This window comes from Columba livia, chromosome 3 (genome assembly GCF_036013475.1).
Source record: "Columba livia isolate bColLiv1 breed racing homer chromosome 3, bColLiv1.pat.W.v2, whole genome shotgun sequence".
NCBI lineage: Eukaryota > Metazoa > Chordata > Aves > Columbiformes > Columbidae > Columba > Columba livia.
Genome location: NC_088604.1, coordinates 4,580,330 through 4,598,738, shown reverse-complemented (window position 1 = coordinate 4,598,738; position 18,409 = coordinate 4,580,330). Strand labels below are relative to the sequence as shown.

Sequence of the window (18,409 nt, the reverse complement as noted above, 5' to 3'; positions counted from 1 at the left end):
TAAAAGGAGAAGTGCTAAACCACATTGAAGTGTTGAATCTCTATTTAGTATTTGGGAATCCCCCCTTAATTTCTAATTTCTGCTTTCAGTTAAATACAAGGAACTGTATGTTGTGCCAACTTATATTCATGTTAAAAGAAAAAAAAAGAGCAGTATGAAAGAAAATCAGAACTGATGCATCAATAATAGACAGGGTAAAAGTGCATTGAATATTTTTGGGTTTATTACTGGAAATAATAGCATGGTTAAGAAGTTAATGTTTGTAGCAGAAAGATGCCTCAAAAATAACCAGAAGTATTGTGTGCAGTCACCTAACAGTAAGAAGACTCTTCTTAGAGGGAGCCCATGGAAAGAATCACACAGAATCAACTGGGTTGGAAAAGACCTCAGAGATCATCGAGTCCAACCCTTGGTCCAACTCTAGTCCATTTACTAGATCATGGCACTATGTGCCATGTCCAATCTCAGTTTAAAAACCTCCAGGGCCAGTGAGTCCAGCACCTCCCTGGGCAGCCATTCCAATGCCTGACCACTCTCTCTGTAAAGAATTTCTTTCTAATATCCAGCCTAAATTTCCCCTGGCAAAGTTTAAGTCCATGCCCCCTTGTCCTATTGCTAACTGCCTGGGAGAAGAGACCAATCCCCACCTGGCTATAAGTTCCCTTCAGGTAGTTATAGAGAGTGATGAGGTCACCTCTAAGCCTCCTCTTCTCTAGACTAAACAACCCCAGCTCCCTCAGCCTCTTCCCATAGGTCTTATGTTCAAGTCCCTTCACCAGTCCTGTTGCTCTTCTCTGGACCTGCTCCAGCACTTCAATGTCTTTCTTGAACTGAGGGGCCCAGAACTGAACACAATACTCCAGGTGTGGCCTCACCAATGCAGAGTACAGGGGAAGGATCACTTCCCTTGTCCTGCTGACCATGTTATTTTTGATACAGGACAGGATACCGTTGGCCTTCTTGGCCACCTGGGCACACTGTTGGCTCATGTTGAGCTTCCTGTCAATTAGTACCCCCAGGTCCCTTTCTGTCTGACTGCTCTCCAGCCACTCTGCGCCCAGCCTGTAGCGCTGCAGGGGGTTGTTGTGACCAAAGTGCAGCACCCCGCACTTGGCCTTATTGAATTTCATCCCATTGGAATCAGCCCATTTTTCCAGTCTATCCAGATCCCCCTGCAGAGCCCTCCTGCCTTCCAGCAGGTCGACACTCCCTCCCAACTTGGTGTCATCAGCAAATTTGCTGCTGATGGTCTCAATCCCCTTATCTAAATTGTCAATAAAGATGTTAAACAGAATAAACTTAGTTATTCATTTGGGCTAGGTCAATACCATACAAAGAAATTACAAGTTAAACTGAGTAAAGCACAAAAACAAAACTGTAGAACATAAGAGTTAAGAGGATCACAGCCTCTAAGCACCAGTATAGGAAGAAAGTATTAGATGCTAAAGGGTGGTGTGGGCTTTTTAATCAGATTAGGTAGTCATGAACCACAGTAGCTCACTATTCAAACAAAAAAAAAGTTCAGATTTTTAACAAGGATGAAAAAATTCCCATGGAAATCTTTAACCCTATGAAGGTAACAGATCTTCTACCAATTGTAATCTTTACAAGTAGCTCAAATCCACTGGTAGGATTTTTTTGGCTGCATGATCTGGTTGAAGATTTCTCTGCCCATGGCAGTGGGGTTGGACTGGATGATCTCTAAAGTCCCTTCCAACCCAAACTATTCTATGGTTCTACGATTATAGTGGCACATGCTAGATGATTACAGAGGACACCAGCTATTGATGAAAGTAGTATTGATTCTGCACCAAATCAGCAAGGACACATCACACAAATTCTAGTTTTGGTTTTACCACCAAAATAGTAGCGTTAGGCTGAGGGACATGGACATGCAGGTACAAGAGTTTTTACTGTAAATGTGGCCTATTTACAGCCTTAAAAGATGACTAAAGTGTAGAAGTGATGCATTTGTAAAGGTGAACATACCTGTGCTCCACCTAGGCTACTCCAAGCTGTGAAGTTGTTGAACTGAACAGGTCTGTTTGGGTTTTCTGGCAAATATTCTGGGTACACCAGCAACCCATACCTGTTTAGGAAAGAAAGCAAAGGATACTGTTCCTTTACACTGCATGTATTTGTGAGCAGATTTTTCTATTCATCATTTGCTTTGAAGGTCCCTTCCAACCCAAACTATTCTATGATTCTATGAGGCTTTTCTAGATCTTGGATTCAGCCAACTTGGAGTCCATTCCAAGTGTAAGCATTCCTGAATGCCACCCTTGGTTTGATCTTCTCAGGGATTTTAAATTCAGATAAATATCCAGATATCCTCAAAATTCAGGTGACTCTGTCCACTGACTTTGAGCACAGTATCATTTTTTACTATTATTTCTATTCTAGGGAAACACAGGCAAAAGATCCAGTGAATAGTCATTCATGGATACCACAGAACAACTGTTATACATAATGTCTGACATACATAAAGCACCTTTATCCCGTTGGACTGCAAAGTGCTTAGTCTCCATTTCAATCTACTTATTCAAAAGCCAAACACTAATATTTGGGTGTTCATACTGCTATGATACAAAGCATCTGGAGGTAAGAAATGCCACTCCATGTTGTATAAATGTTTTTCTAATGGTGGCCTGCAGGAGATGTTAAAGGAAGAGTGTAAGGAACAAATGGTGTATCTTTTCTCCTGCATGCCACTCTCTTCTACTCAAAATGTCTGGTATAATTAAAAAAAAACTTTCAATTCAACACATGAGTTCATGCTTCAGTGCTTTGCTGCTAAATGGTTGACAAGGAAATGTGTTAAATGTGGCACCTGAAACTACATCAGGATCATTTAAACAAGGGGATAAATTGGAGGAGCTTGTTAACAGCACTGGGAAATGCTGCAAGTTAATAAATTGGGTTTATGAACAAAGAAGAAAGGGCCATATTGAAACTACTAAGGAAACCATTCATGATCAGACCGTGAAAAACAGCCCCAACTACATCACTGGTAAATGCTGAGACTGCTCTCCTAAATGGGTACAAAACTAGGGGAAAACAAAACAAAACAAAACAAACAAAAAAACCCAAACAAACCAAACAAAAACACCTACACACAAAAAACACAAAACCAAAAAAGACCAAAGAAAAAAACAAAACAAGAATAATTAAAAAAAAAAAAATGAAAGGAAGGGCAAAGCCTTTTCTGTTCACCACTGCAATCATAGTCAGCACTACCATGCACCAAAGGAAAATCTCTTTAACCAAAAATTCCCAAGTACCTTGTGCAGGAATGAGCTACGTTCTCGCTGAAGGACAGGAGAGGCATTTTGGATGGTCCCTCAGGGGAGAGATGAAATAAATAGCCGTAACCAGCAGCACACACTGTGTTACCCTGCAGAGAAACATATGTGACTATGAAAAAAAGAACTACTGCAGATTTCTGGCAATTCAAATAAACTTGACAAAAACTGAAATTAAAATCCAAGCTGAAGTCCATTCAAGTTCTAGGAAGTGTGGCTGGTAGAAGCTGGTGTCTTGTTTCTGAGTCCTGTTATAACTCCGTCTTTAAAAAAACCCAAACCTGTTCTCATTTCAGCCAACAAGGGTTGGCGAAGCAATAGAAACAAATGACAGAAAAATGGCATTGCCATAATACTTCAAAATGTACGTAAGAAAAAAAGTGTGTGGAAAACTTGCTACTCCTACAAAATAACTTCTAAGTAGGAAGACAGCGTCATGAAATAAAAGTAAACCACAAACCACTCAGTTTACTGATTTACTTCTCAGCTGTATCTTTCTCATAGCTTCCAAAGCAAAAACAGCAAAAGAGAAAACATTGGCACAAAAAAAACGAGACTCCCTAAAAGTCAAGAGAAAACAGAGGATTGCATCTTCAGGATATGTCAGTGGCTGAACAACCAAACTTACTCAAACCTGTGATAAATTATTTGTTCTGGATTATTTTTAACAGGGTAAGTGAATAACCATGTAAGTTATTGTCACTTAATATCTCTTAATGAAGAAATAATGGAGTTGCATTATCTGTACTATTGCAAGAAGTGAAAAATAAGTGAGCATGGCCTTAAATTGGGAGTTTGGTACTTACAGAGTCTGTAGCAAGTGGGTTATGTGGGGGGATCTAGAGTGGATTAGGAGCTTTTTTACTGTAGGGCAAAAACCTGCTGTTAACCTGCTTCATTTGGAGAGCAGCCAAATGGTTTTGGATAGTGTCTGTACAGTGATGATTTTGGTGCACGTCTGGGCATGATCCCTCTCACCTTAGGTGTGCAAAAATTTTATGCTGAAATCCAAGCTGGTAAACGTAAGCTCCATTTCCAGGAAAAAAAAAAGTAAGGCATAGGGATGTCCAGAGGACAAATCTTCTGGTCTATCCTTAGATGAGATTAGTTGCTCTCTGGAGGTATCTAGATCTCTAAGATGAGTTTAAAACGAGCTTCCTTGCAGCTGTGAGAAAAACTTGTTCTCTGAGATACACCAGCCACTACCATTCACAGGTCATTGGATGGTGTTAAAACACTAATGAGTTTTTGGTGCCTGATGGTCCAAATCACAACTGACCCTGGTGACCTAGAGGTAAAATCCTCCATATACCCATCACTTGCTTCTGTTCAGTCCGAGTGTGCTCCCTGCAGCCACGTTCTCTGACATCTGCCAAGCAACAAAGAGATGTTGGCGCCCAAAATAACACTTTATCTTCCGGTAAAACTGCCGCTTTTTCCAAAAGTGCAGCCACAGACTCTGTTCCTTTAACAAAATACTCTGCAGTCCAGTCACATTATTTCCAGGATCTTTTACTTGCTCCAATCATGCATTCTACAGATGATTCATAAGGAAAAAACCTGCATATTTATTCAGTGGCTGGAGGGCAGGGGTTTTAGGCAAGCAGGAAATTTTGTGTGGAAATCAATTTTTTGTGGAAGTCAGTATATTACGAATGTCCATGCAACCAAAATTCCAGAGAGAAATTACCTCCCCAAGCATACCAAATACCTGGAGCTTCACATCACAAGTCAGTAAAATAAAGTGGCTGACGTTTTAAGTGTCTCTTAACCATACAACGCCACTGATATAAATATTTCATGAATTTCTTTTAGATAGCTGAGACTCAAACCTTCAAGATGACATTAAAGCTCTGAAGAATGTGCCCAGCATCACTCCTCCTGTTCCAGAACCTGGCAGGATGCGAGTGGTACCAGCAATGGGTTTGCTTCAACATCCGCTCACCTTAAAAAGGGTTTTAAAAAAGATTTCAGGAGGGATGAAGTGGTGAGAAACATTCGATGCCAAACAGATGCATCTCACCTCTTTGGTACCATGGAGAATGGCTGGGTTGGGTGATACTGGAAAACAAATTCGTTTATCACCAGTGTGACCATCAGTCACTCCCCTGACATGGAAACACAGGCTGATCTCCGCCCCGTTCATTCATTTCAGCTGTTTCTCAGTCCTCAACAACATGTTGAGGAAGGAAAAGGATGATGCTTGTTGAATTTCTTAAGCCCAGTCTATATGCTGTTAAACATGAGCATTGTATGCTGGCTCTGGGGTTTATGGACATTGAACAGTTATGAATAGGAAGTTACTACAAAAGGTGCATCACTCACAGGACCCAAGAGAGCCAAGAGAAAAATATAAAAAATTACTCTTTTTTTCTTTCTTTTTTTTTCCTCTACACAAAAATAAAACCAGGAACATAAGGCATGTATTTCAGTCATAGAAGAGCCAATATAAAAGAGGGACATACTCAGTTTCTCATGTCGATAGCATCTAAAAGGCAAGAAACCAGTCTGCTAACAAAATCGCCTTATTACACTAAAAAGTGATAGCCAGGGCTTCCACACTTTATAAAAAAAATAAAAAAACAACTAACATTGTAATAATAATTTTTCACTTATCCTGTATGATAATGTGACTAGATGACCTTTGAAGATCCCTTCCAACCCAAACTATTCTATGATTCTATGGTTATAAAATTTTACCTAACAGCCTGATTCATAAATGTACTTAAGATCTTAAAACAAATGGAAACCTGTAGGAACTGGGTGTCTGATTGTCTTCATAGGCTCAGCTTTGACTGTCTGCTGTGTCCCAATTTCAACACCATTTAGGAAGGAAATTTCAAGGAAATTTAAACTCTTCAGTCACCAATGCAAATTTAGGCTCCCGAGTAAATGGACTAGTTATGAAAATATTATTGTAGGAGTCACTGTGGACAGCTTAACCCATCACACACAGAAGACGTAATGCAGGACGGACTTGGAGCTCTCTGTCTAATCTGTAATCCTGGCCTTAAAGATTGCAGCCTGCCAGTTTAGAACCAGTAACTGAAAGATGGTGATCTGAAAACAAAAAACAAATGCAAAAGCTGACAATCAACTAACATTAAAATCTAGATGGGGAAACTTCTATTCCACATCACAGCCTGGAAACCAGGCAGTGGGAAGATGATTGTTTTATATTGTATACTTCAAACCTCTGTATTAAATTAAGATTATAAATACCTAAAAACCAATATCCAGTTCTTGAGCCATTTGATCAGATAAATTTGCTGAAACTCTGTAATATTATGATGTGCTGGACCAGCATCCCTTGCATTCGATGGTTATTATTGCACTAAGAAAAAGTCCATGAGACACAGGTGTTTTGCTTGGAAGAAGTATGACCTTTTCTCTTAATATCCATGTCCTTTCATGTTTTCTGCTGAGCCCTGCTTGGTACTATAGACCAGTCAGTGCAGCTAATAACAATTTTAAGCTAGGCAACTAATTCATATTTTCCTTTTGCTGCTGCAACGCCTCAAATAGCCCACTCAGAGAGACTGACAAAAATGAGGTTTATCAGCAACCCTTCAAGGGCCATCTGCCATTCTGCCTTGAGTAACACATCTTTGGAGAGCAGACTTAACCTTGATGTTTGGGTACACAGCCACAGATGCAGCTTTGGGCGTATCTAGGAAGACACGCGAACCGAGAGAGCTAAACAAATGTGCCGAAAACCCACCACAGTCAGTTCACACGTACCCATAGAGATAATTGCAGCAAACCTTTTCAAAAGCTGAGCCACTGGCGATCAAGCAGACAGCTCCAGGGTAAGTCAGTGCACGATAGAACAAAACTCTGTGTTTAGTGGAGCTGAAATTCGTGTGATTCTGCCTAGTTGCTGTATTTTTAAACTATACTTGATGGTCTTAAAAATGATAAATATGCCCTTGAGGGAATTGCAGAAAAGTCCTCTCCTTCTTCCTGAGCACACTACAGTCTTCATACTAACATGGGAAATGTGTTAGTCTCTTTTTCACCTTCAAATTTAGGTGCAATTCTTTCTTCTTGGAACAGAAGCCCAGGGGGCGATTAGGTCTCCACATACACTTAATAATTGGTTTGGTTTCTATTGGTTAAGAACAGATCAGGATTTTTTATTTTTTTTTTACAAAAATGTACATTTGTCACAATTGAAACTGTGGTAAGAAAGGTCAGTTTCAATGAAATTCCAGACTCAAAATAGCTTGGAATGTAAAATGGTTTGAAATTACTGAAAATCACAATTTTTTTCCATGAAACACTTAAAAGTGACTCTTTATTCTGAAATGTGACTTGAATAAGATAAAAAACTATGAACTAGAAGAAAGCATCTAAGACTTAGTGAACAAAATGTTTTTTACTGAGCTCAACTTTTTGATGTGAGGTTTGTTAGCCTGTTAGTTTTTTAAGAGTTCAAGGGTTTATCACTATTTAGAATAAAGAAGCCTGGTCACTCTTAAAATCAATGTCATTTTCATAGGACAGGAAATGGGTTGTCCTTTTCACCCTGGAATGCAAAACTTGGACTGTACAAAATTTGACATTTGATATGGCTGAATTTTAGTGTGTTTGTCATCAGCCCATTAAAATTGAGGGGGGGGGGGGGCGGTTTATGATGACAGAACAGAAAACTCCAGAGAAGCTGAGCTTAAACTTTTTTCCAGTTTTTATGAATCCATGACTATTAGAAAATAAAACAATTTTTGTTCCACTCAGGTGCAGTAAAATTTTAAATAATAATAATATTTGTCATGAATATAATTTATTTTGTAATATGCACTTGTTTTAATATCTTATCACACGCAGTTTCTGACAGCTCATCGAAGAAGCAACTGTTGTGCATGTGATCTTGCAGATAAATGAAGCTTTGTATCTTTCTGATATCTTTGATTAGAAAAGTTACATTTTATATCAGAACTTCTTACCCTGATGTGGTTGGCGGGAGCCCTGATGTAGATTCCTGCTGGTGACAGTGTCTCGATGTTGGAGAAACTGTCTGTCCCAAAAAGGCCAATCACTATGTTGTTAATGACTCTGTTGTCTTCCAGTCCTTCTCCTTATATAAAAAAAATTAAAAATAAAATAAAATTTAAAAAAAAAAAGGGAAAAAAGAAGAAAAAAAAAACCTGAAAGGATAAAATGAAAGGGGAAAAAAAAGGAGGAGAAGGAGAAAAGGAGAAGGAGAAGGGGAGAAGGAGAAGGAGAAGGAGAAGGAGAAGGAGAAGGAGAAGGAGAAGGAGAAGGAGAAGGAGAAGGAGAAGGAGAAGGAGAAGGAGAAGGAGAAGGAGAAGGAGAAGGAGAAGGAGAAGGAGAAGGAGAAGGAGAAGGAGAAGGAGAAGGAAAGGAAAGGAAAGGAAAGGAAAGGAAAGGAAAGGAAAGGAAAGGAAAGGAAAGGAAAGGAAAGGAAAGGAAAGGAAAGGAAAGGAAAGGAAAGGAAAGGAAAGGAAAGGAAAGGAAAGGAAAGGAAAGGAAAGGAAAGGAAAGGAAATATAGCTGGAAACTCTCTATTATAGAAGTCACAGAACTTGCCAGGTTTTGCCCTGTCTGCTTTGCTGACATGGCCCATCTGGGAATCAGCTTTCCCTGCTAATTGTTACTGGATAAGTCACAGTTTGAAAAGCACTTAGAAACCTGTGTTAACATGTGACAGAAGGTGGCTGTGAGATGGTCAAACATGCCATAACTGCTTGACACAGGAGTGCAGAACATGGAAAGGGAAGGGAATGTCAGGAGGACAGAAGCAGGGTCTGATCAACATTGTAAATATGATTAAGAAACAAAACCAACAAAACAACAAAAAAACAAAACAAACAAACAAACAAAACCCGGTAGTTCCTGCCACAAACATCTTACATTGTACTTGGATAAACACAATCAGGGAAAGGAATACTACAGTACATGCTATATGAACAGGCAACAGAGACCATGATTGTGCAATTCAATACTCACAATACCCTGTACCAGATGTTATATATGATTATGATACCAGCCATACTGTACCCCAGGTTTATGGAGGAAATGAATAAAGGGAATATTGTAAAGCACATTTACAGCTGGAAACAGATTGAGAGTGGGGAGGCAGCTCACCTATGCACACACAGGTATGCTTCTGGCAGTACTAGAATTCAAAGTTGTACCTATAATCTCCTGTGTTTCCATCCACTGCCCTACTCACAGGTTAGAAAATTTCTAACCAGACTTAAAAATTTGCTGCAACTCTGCACAAGACTAGGGGTTTTGCCCCCACTAAACAATGAAGTATGAGAAGAAAAAATCAATCAAGCAATTGATCACACAACTCAGAGCCATGGGGCACCCCAGATCTAGTAACAGTATTAAAGTAGGAAGTGTGTGGGGGGAATATATATATATTTATGCTACACCGTAAAGAAATGTGCCACCCAATGGCAAAAAGTGGACAGTCCCATAGTCCTATACAGGACAAGTCCAAGTAGGACACATCAGTGTATGTCCCCCTGCTCTTGTGTTTTGGAAGCAGAATACAAAGTGAGTCATCTCTGATTGACCTACGTCAGGAGGAAATTAAATCTGTTTACTTTTGTTTATCAAACATAAATTATTATCTTCAACTATACCTGTTCAAGTTCTATTACAAACACAGATCCTTCCCCTATCATTACTACCCCAAATGTAAGCCACTTCACAGGGAAACATTTGTCCTTTCTGTTTGGGAATGGCTGAAATTATCTTTGGCCTCCCTCTCAGTTTTTTGAACTTTTCTTCACTTTCAGAACAAGATCCATTTAGTAAATATTTCCTTTCCAAGGTGTATATATTACAAACAATGTCACTACCAGAGCATGAACAGGATCTTAAAGCAACCCTTTTGACAGCCATATGGGTTTTTGAGGTGGCATAAAAGGTCTTGGCTTCCAAGCTGAGACCTGGTGTGTCAATTAATTTTAAGCCCAGAGCAACTTTTTATGACTGCCTTGCAACCCCCCTGAAAATGAGAAACCATGGAAGGAGTCCAATTCTGGCGCTGCAAATAGCCAGCTATAATAAATATTCCTTCACAGGCAACAGAATCATACATAAATTCATCCATCAGACCCTCCAGAGCTGCTGACAGTGAAGCCATTAAAGACATCTTGGGGATAAGGTGTATTCAGGCTGAAACTTCAGTGGAAATGTTCAGCTCAGCTCAGAGATCTTTAACGTAGACATATGTCCTAGTAAGACTGAGCCTAGGTGTGCCTGCAGGATGGAGATCTTGTCTGCTTCCCCACAGCCATAGATTCCTTGATTCTCTCCAGGCCAGCTCTCTTTGACAGACGTGTACAATCACTTTCCTTTTATATGTCTCCCCTGTTTAAATAGTTATCTATCATTTCTCATTATGTTTACATAGAGGACCCAACATAGGGACTCACCGTATGTGTTGAACTGCAGGATCAGGACTGAAGGGTTTTTTCCACCCTCCGTTTATCTTAAAATTGGTAATTTTTATCCCATTTCTGAGGGAAAATGAAAATCAAGCTATATCTTTAGGTATTCAGGCAACATGAGATCCCAGCAGAAGATGCTTCAAGTCAGTCTCCTGATGGTTAGTTAGGAGAAATATTTTGTTGTTTAACATTTTTCTTGCTCCAAGCTCCAATTTATTTAAGTGCTAAATCCTCTGCTTAACTTTTAACATATGCTTTCACTCCATTATCTTCGATGTCAAATGACTGAAGTTAAAGGTAAGTATGCTCTTAAATGCCTCACTGAGCTGGGATCTTAAATATTGCATGATGGTACTCTTCCAAAGACAGATAAATCAATCCTCATTTTTTAGAGGAGATTTAGATTTAGATTTAGATCTCCTTCCACTTGTACACTGAGAAGAAGAGATCCAGATCAAGTGAAGACTGGCCTGATGAAAGAGACTATATGGTGTCCTGGTTTTGTTAAAAGCAAGTTTCTCTTTTAGTGAATTTGCCTGTCAGCTAAAGCCTTCATATTAACTGCATTTTCCTGGAGAACCAGACACAAGTTTTGGTAAACCTAGCAATGGAATCCAACTTATTGATAAGCATGGATGGACATCTCGCGAGTGGGGCAATGAGCAACCAGTGACCAAGAAACTGACCAACTGTGTATAACATTCCATTCACGTGAATACTTCATATAAAAGTTAGAGATCACGAGGATCTCGTCCCTTTCCCTTTTCCCTTTTACCTCATGGCTGACATTAGGAGAGGACCTTGCTAGTCGTCCCTGCGAACTGAGGCCTAGTGAGAGACTGAATCCAGCTCCGGTTGGCTGCAGAGTCCAATCCAGGACTTAGGGTGCCAGCTCTGCAGTTGCTGAGACTTTCAAGATTGGTTTTGTATATTTTGTATATTTTCTCTATTCTTATTAGTAGCATTAGTAAAACATTGTTAATTTTTCCAACTCTCTTCTCTCTGTCCTTCTTTTCCTCCCAATCGCCTGTCCTTAGCGGGAAGGGCTGAAAGGGAGGGGAAAAAGGGGAAAGGGAGGCGGGGGGGAGGAGGTTAATGATACTTCTGCCACGGTTTTTGTTGTCACCCTGCAATCTTAACCTTCGACATATGGACAAACAGAAATATCTGCTAGCAGTTGTATGTGGAATCATGGAAGCTTCATTCCAGATTCACTGATACCATAAAATGGGGAAGATGTGATTAAAGTTTTCAAGGTGCAGTTAAGGATCTGCCACTCTTTCCTACAAATGCATTTTCCTGCAAATGGTAATTGACACGTTGCTGTTACTCGTAGGATAGTTTTGTTGTTGTTTGTTTTTCTTGCTTTACTCACCCAGTAAAAGCCCATGCCCTGAAATGTTACAGAAAACATTGTTCTCCACACTAAGGTTTGAGATCCCAGTCAGACGGAGTCCTTGGCCAAATGAGTCCAAAACACAACAGCCACGTATGTGAGAGTCTGGAAAGAAAAGAACGCTATGAGCAAAAAACACATTGCAGCTTAAACATTGGGAGAGTTTTATATTAGCTCCTCATGCTTTGATGCTGCGAGATTAATCGTTTTGGCTCCCATGAGACTGCCCAGTTGCAGCTCCCACCCTCATTCATCTGGAACATCTTTGCCAACAGGACGGCATGGCTGAGATGGACACAGGAGAGAAGAAGCACCAAAACTGGTTAATGAATGTGGTCCAACATTGTGGAGAAGGAGGAGCAGATCCAGTGAAAGGATAGGACAAGATCCCAAGAGTGAATAATGTTATGAGCTCAAGCAGTTAGATGACTGAAGTGGGATTGAAGGAGAGGAGGAACGTTTCAGAAGGGGCATGAGGATAGGACAGGTATCTTGTACACCTTGCCTAGCCAGGCATGGTGACCTGCCCACTGTGCTCCAGGAACATGGTCAATGCTGTCTTTTGCCAGCAGGAAGCCTAGATCCCCATTCAGTGATAAAGATGGCATAGGAAAGGTTTAAATATGGATTAGATGGAAGGGAAAGTCCCATCTAGCATTCTTAAAACATTATTTGAGCCCACCTAACTTGGTACTGTCACCACCAGTCTTCAAAGCCCTCATTGCCAGTTCCATGGAAATTAATTTTGCACTTATCAATGACAAAGTCAAGATAACTTAATATGCTCTTTAACTTTCAGCTGACAGAATTAAATTTTGACCTATGCTACTGTGCAGCCCTGAGCCACCCCTGGGCTCCCTCACAGTATATTAGTGCTTTCATTTCCAGAGGCAGAAGTTGCACACCAACTCAGAGTTGTGGCATAAAAATGAAATGTTACTTTGGGAAGAAGCTGTCCAGAGATGCAAAGGAGCCTAAAGCCCTCCATCAGATTTCACTTGGGCTCAGACTACGGGTAAGGATTTCTTGCATTTACCAGTCCTATTTGTCAACTGACCTGAGGGCTGTGAAGGTTTTGGGGACATCTGCCACAGCTTTGGGCAAGAGAAAGTGGACATTTGAGATCCTTCAGGACCACCTCCAGTGTGGCCACCTCACCTGCCATCCATGCGTTGCCAGTAACTGTCAGGGCACTACGGTGCTGCTGAAACGCTTGACCCATGTGGCGGAACTGGACGCCCTCCATCTGGAGCCGACTCGCCTCTCCCCGGAAGGCCTCTACAACCACCACAGCCCCCAGGTCCCGAGACCCCAGCTGTCTCTCGCTTCGCTCGTACAAACACCTGGAGACACCTAGAATACAAGCCGGTGAGAGCTGTCAGTATGGCCATGGCCACCATGGGGTGTGCAGAGTGGCCCAAGCAACATCTTGAGACCCACCACATTGACTCAGTGAGACTCTATCTCCAGCAATGATCTTAAATGTGGGCCCAAAGATCAATAGCCACAGGCAAACTTATTTGATCACAGAATGTCAGGGATTGGAAGGGACCTCAAAAGCTCATCCAGTCCAATCCCCCTGCAGGAGCAGGAACACCCAGATGAGGTTACACAGGAAGGTGTCCAGGCGGGTTGGAATGTCTGCAGAGAAGGAGACTCCACAACATCCCTGGGCAGCCTGGTCCAGCCTCTGCCACCCTCACTGGGAAGAGGTTTCTTCTCATATTTAAATGGAACCTCTTGTGTTCCAGTTTGTACCCATTGCCCCATGTCCTATCATTGGTTGTCACCGAGAAGAGCCTGACTCCATCCTCATGACGCTCAGCCTTTATATATTTGTAAACATTAATAAGGTCAACCCTCAGTCTCCTCCAGCTCCAGAGCCCCAGCTCCCTCAGCCTTTCCTCACATGGGAGATGCTCCTCTCCCTTCAGCATCCTTGTTGCCCTGCGCTGGACTCTCTCCAGCAGTTCCCTGTCCTGCTGGAACTGAGGGGCCCAGAACTGGATACAATATTCCAGGTGTGGTCTCCCCAGGGCAGGGTAGAGGGGCAGGAGAACCTCTCTGACCTACTGACCACCCCCCACTTCTAATGATGTTGTTGCTCCCTCTAAATACTGTCATGGTTCCTTCCCTAAGAGTCTGGACATTTTTAGAGGCATACATACTAAAACCAGCAGGAAGCTGTGGTAGATTTATGCCTTGGAAAGTTCCTTGTGTTCAATTTTGAATAGCCCTATGCATGGGGAAGATGGATTTGACATTGATTTACCTTGGGTGAGGTTCTTGAAAAGGAGATTGGGCACGGATGTACTGAGTTAAACTGAAATGAGAACATTTTTGAAATTTCTTTAAAACTCTTGCGCTCCTGACTCTCCGGGCAGGTGGATGTGGAACTGTTACTACCCACATTCTGAAGACAAGGAAAGTAAATTGTAGGGCTGGGAAATGTATCAACATTCTTGAAAGTCATTCTTCCACAGGTCTGTATTTAGGATGCTTTGGTAGGAGGGGATTCAGGCTATAAAAGTGGAACTTGTCCTTTTCAGGCGAGGTAAAGGCAGAATCTCAAATTCCAGCACCACCTGCTTGTGCTCAGTAATGCTCATTTTTCTTTTAAAGAATGTAAATTAACCACAAAAACCACTGCTTACTCATCTTCTGGTGACTCCTCTGAGAAATCCTCCTATCCTTTAACTCAAATAAAAACCTCAAACGGTTAGCACATTTCAGAGTCTATATTTATGAGTTCCACAGAAAATGGACCATAAATCCATGAGTAATATAAGCAGTTGGCTGCTGGATATCAAATGAAGTCTTGTGTCACAGTCTGAAAGCCCAAGGCATTTTATTTTTAAAGGAAACCTTACATCTGGGTTGCCAGATAACCTAACTCTCCTAAATTGTAATCACCATGTCTGATTCTCCTTCCTCATCAGCAGGTTTAGATCAAGAAGCCACCTGTCAGACTTCACAGAGTTTCATACAGGTAAAACTAAAGGAGAACTGAGACACCTGACATTGTTTTGCCAGTGTTACTGTACGTTACAAGAAAACATCACCCGTTATTTTTTTGTCGGTATCCCTAAGCACTAAACAATGTCTCAATATTTTACACTGAAGCGTACAAACAGCATTGGGCTGTTTTGTTTTTCCTTCTTCTTCAAGTGACTAAACAGTAAACACAATTAAAAATTTAATATATTATGTACACTGAAACATGTTTTCAGAAGATACTTTCTTCTCTACACCCTTAGGCTCAGGCAAAACTAAAGGGCCTTTCCCAAGATGGCTTGAAACAACAGTGTGAAAATAATACATCTGAGATATTACAATGAAATGCAGTTCAGCTCCCGAGACCTCACACTTCAATGTCAAACAATATTTGGAAAGATAAACTCACTTTCCTGGCACTGGTATGTCTCAAAGTTATCCTATTAAGAATTAGTTCTAATACACAGTGACACCATGATGTGATTTTAATGGACTAATTTTCCTCCTCAGTACATTCCTATGAGGAAAAAAACTCTTCACCTCTTGTAGCACCTGATTTTACACACTGTCTGAGGTGTGACATCCTCTCCATCGTGACATTTCCTTGAACAACGACCCTTCTGCTAACCAGTGCCACCACAGCACCCAAGGGAAGACCTTGGCCATTCGCCCATCCTTCTCCAGCACTGTGGGAGCACCTAAGGAAAGACACAAAAAAGGCACAAAAGGATCTGCACCTGCCAGATGGCAAGAATGATGTTCACATTAAGCTTATGACTCCAACTGCTCAAATTCAGAGATGGTTTCAACCCTCTTTCACTATGGACAGTGACACATCCAATGTGTCTGCATATATGGGCTAAATGTATTTTCCCTTGGCTGATGTTTGTTTTCACCTTTTTGTCTCTCAAGCTCACAAATTTTCTTTAGATTATGTATGTTTACATCAAAATATTTCAGCCATTGAATTTTCTTACCAAAGCATGTTTGGCTGAAAACCATGAGTACTTTCTTCCTCAAGCCCCAAATATTTCTTGAAGATAATTTTCCTGGGCATTGGATTTGGGTTGCCTCCCAAATAAATAACGCGTTTTAATACTGGGGCTCCAGGTGATGATGATAAGAAGTAGAGTTTTTCCAAGATCTCCACGCACAAAAGACCAAGACAACATAAGGCAGTGAAACAAGTGCTCACTGGAAACATGTAAGCAGTTATTTCCAAAATGAAATAATTGGCTTTAAGTGTGTTGTTAATCAGCTTAAGTAAATCAGTCAAGAAGGGAGGTTGGGTTTTTTTTTCTGTTTTCATTTTCATTTTTGGTTTTGTTTGCTTGCTTGCTTTGTTTGAGTTTTTTGTGTTCTTCTGGTTTTGATTTTATTTATACAGAAGTCAGAGACTTTTTGTGAAAAAATGCACTTTCTCAATAAATTAACTATGCAGGAAATTTCCTTGTCAACTGTGTGTTCAGGCCACTGGACTGTACTGGCCATAAGTGTTTTCTGCTTCAAAGGTTTTCTGAGTTCGTGGTTATGATACAGAATTTAAACATAGAAACATTCCAAGTTGAACGTCCACTAGCTTTAGGAAGAGCAAGGAACTGAAATATCTCTGACCACCTTTGTAAAAGGGATTTACATAGTTATTATGTCCTCACTTTGACCAAATTTTCCCCTTGTTTAGCTCTCTGCTAGTGAAATCCCCTTGGCCCTTGAAAGGCTACCTGAGTGGTGATCTCAGGTACAGCTCCGTGTCATTCACAGACTCAATAACAGCTGTTTCTTCTTGCTGTTGGGCATCTCCAAGATCTGTCCTTCCCACCATGATTTCATCGCCCGGTTGCCAGTCAACAGGTTCCTGGAGCACTAATTGTGTGTCATTAGCGTGAGCAGATGATTTTAAGTGTGTGAAAGCTACTTTGGGCACCCAGCCTGAAAAAAAAATTAAAAAATTAAAAAATAAAGGAAGAAAAAATCCCCACACAAACACCAAGTCAGTTGACACAAAAAAACCAGGAGTAACATGCTTAGAAAACACCGCCTCACTTGAATCATTTCACAGTCATTCATCTCTTCTTGACATTGCATAAGAGAAACGAGATCAATGCTACAGAGGAGGATTTGTGCATATTTGTTTGGATCAGAAATTCTGCACTTCCCAAACAACACATTCATTTCATGTCTTTTGTCTCTGTTGGTCCCAAAAAAGCTGAAAAACGTGCCAGAAAGAAATTTGCTGTACAGGCAGTGGGACCTGAGGTTGTTTGATTCCCCCAAACTGGCTTCTAAATGTGAGAAACACCCTCTTCTTAAGCACCTTTTATAACCAAGGGAGAAAAGCAGTTTCTGCAGGGACCATCATCCTTCTTTAGTTCCAAAAGCACTTTGAATTATCAGATTGTCCAGTCATTGCCCTATTAGTAAGGTTTCAGTGATATATGGAAAGACAAATATCACCAGTCTCAAAAACTTTTAGGAGTGACTACAGGTTTGTCACGGAGGTACCCCGAGGTTAGTTTAAGGGACAACAGGGTCCAAAACAACTTCTATTTAACAGGTGAGAAATAGGGTTTTATCACTCCAAAGTGACTTAAATAAAGGTTCGGATATCAGTTGAGGAAAATCATTAAGGGGCAGCAACTAATACAACAGGCGGTCCACAGAGTGCATACACACGGCTTCACTCAAAACAATGCCGGAGCCATCCCTGAGTCCCAGAGAAGTACACACTTGCCTAAACATGGTGTGGGATTATTTTAAAAGAGATACACGTACTCGTAGTGAATACGGAAAGTGTACACTCGTGATTGTGAGAGGGTAAATTTATAATACACTCGCAATCCTGCGAGGGTTAATTTACTTACATGTGCAAATGTGCACGGAATACTACACGTGCTTATGTGGAAGCACGGGAGGAAAATACACTCGCAATTGTGCAAGGAAATAATTTATACACGTGCTCGTATTGAGCACGGAATGTTACATGTGCAAATGTGCACGGAAAGTACATGTGCTTGTATTAAGCACGGAAGGTACGCGTGCAAATGTGCACGGAAAGTTACACATGCAAACGTGCACGGAAGGAAAATACACCCGCGATTCTGAGAGAATTAATTTTACACGTGCTCATATTGAGCACGGAAAGTTTCGTAATAAACAATTCTAAGAATTAGAGATGTTTGTTCATTAAAGCTTCTTAAAAGGAAACGCTCAGGGGTTATTGTGCAACATGGGAAGCCCCTGCCCTTTGTTATGCAATTGCCTTAAATGTTCGATCCTCTAAAGGTGGG

At 40.9% G+C, this 18,409-nt stretch overlaps 1 protein-coding gene across 2 annotated transcripts in view; it reads right to left on the bottom strand.

The window, feature by feature from the left end:
• The window catches only part of PKHD1 (PKHD1 ciliary IPT domain containing fibrocystin/polyductin), a 278,356-nt gene that overhangs the window by 134,797 nt on the left and 125,150 nt on the right, over positions 1-18,409 (bottom strand). For both annotated transcript variants that reach the window (XM_065055657.1, XM_065055656.1), the window contains exons 38-44: positions 16,844-17,051; positions 15,663-15,820; positions 13,287-13,481; positions 12,108-12,233; positions 8,249-8,379; positions 3,282-3,394; positions 1,990-2,089 (exon numbers count right to left, since the gene is read on the bottom strand). In XM_065055657.1, the coding sequence (XP_064911729.1) occupies positions 1,990-2,089; positions 3,282-3,394; positions 8,249-8,379; positions 12,108-12,233; positions 13,287-13,481; positions 15,663-15,820; positions 16,844-17,051 (1,031 nt within the window). The remainder of the gene's footprint in view (positions 1-1,989; positions 2,090-3,281; positions 3,395-8,248; positions 8,380-12,107; positions 12,234-13,286; positions 13,482-15,662; positions 15,821-16,843; positions 17,052-18,409) is intronic.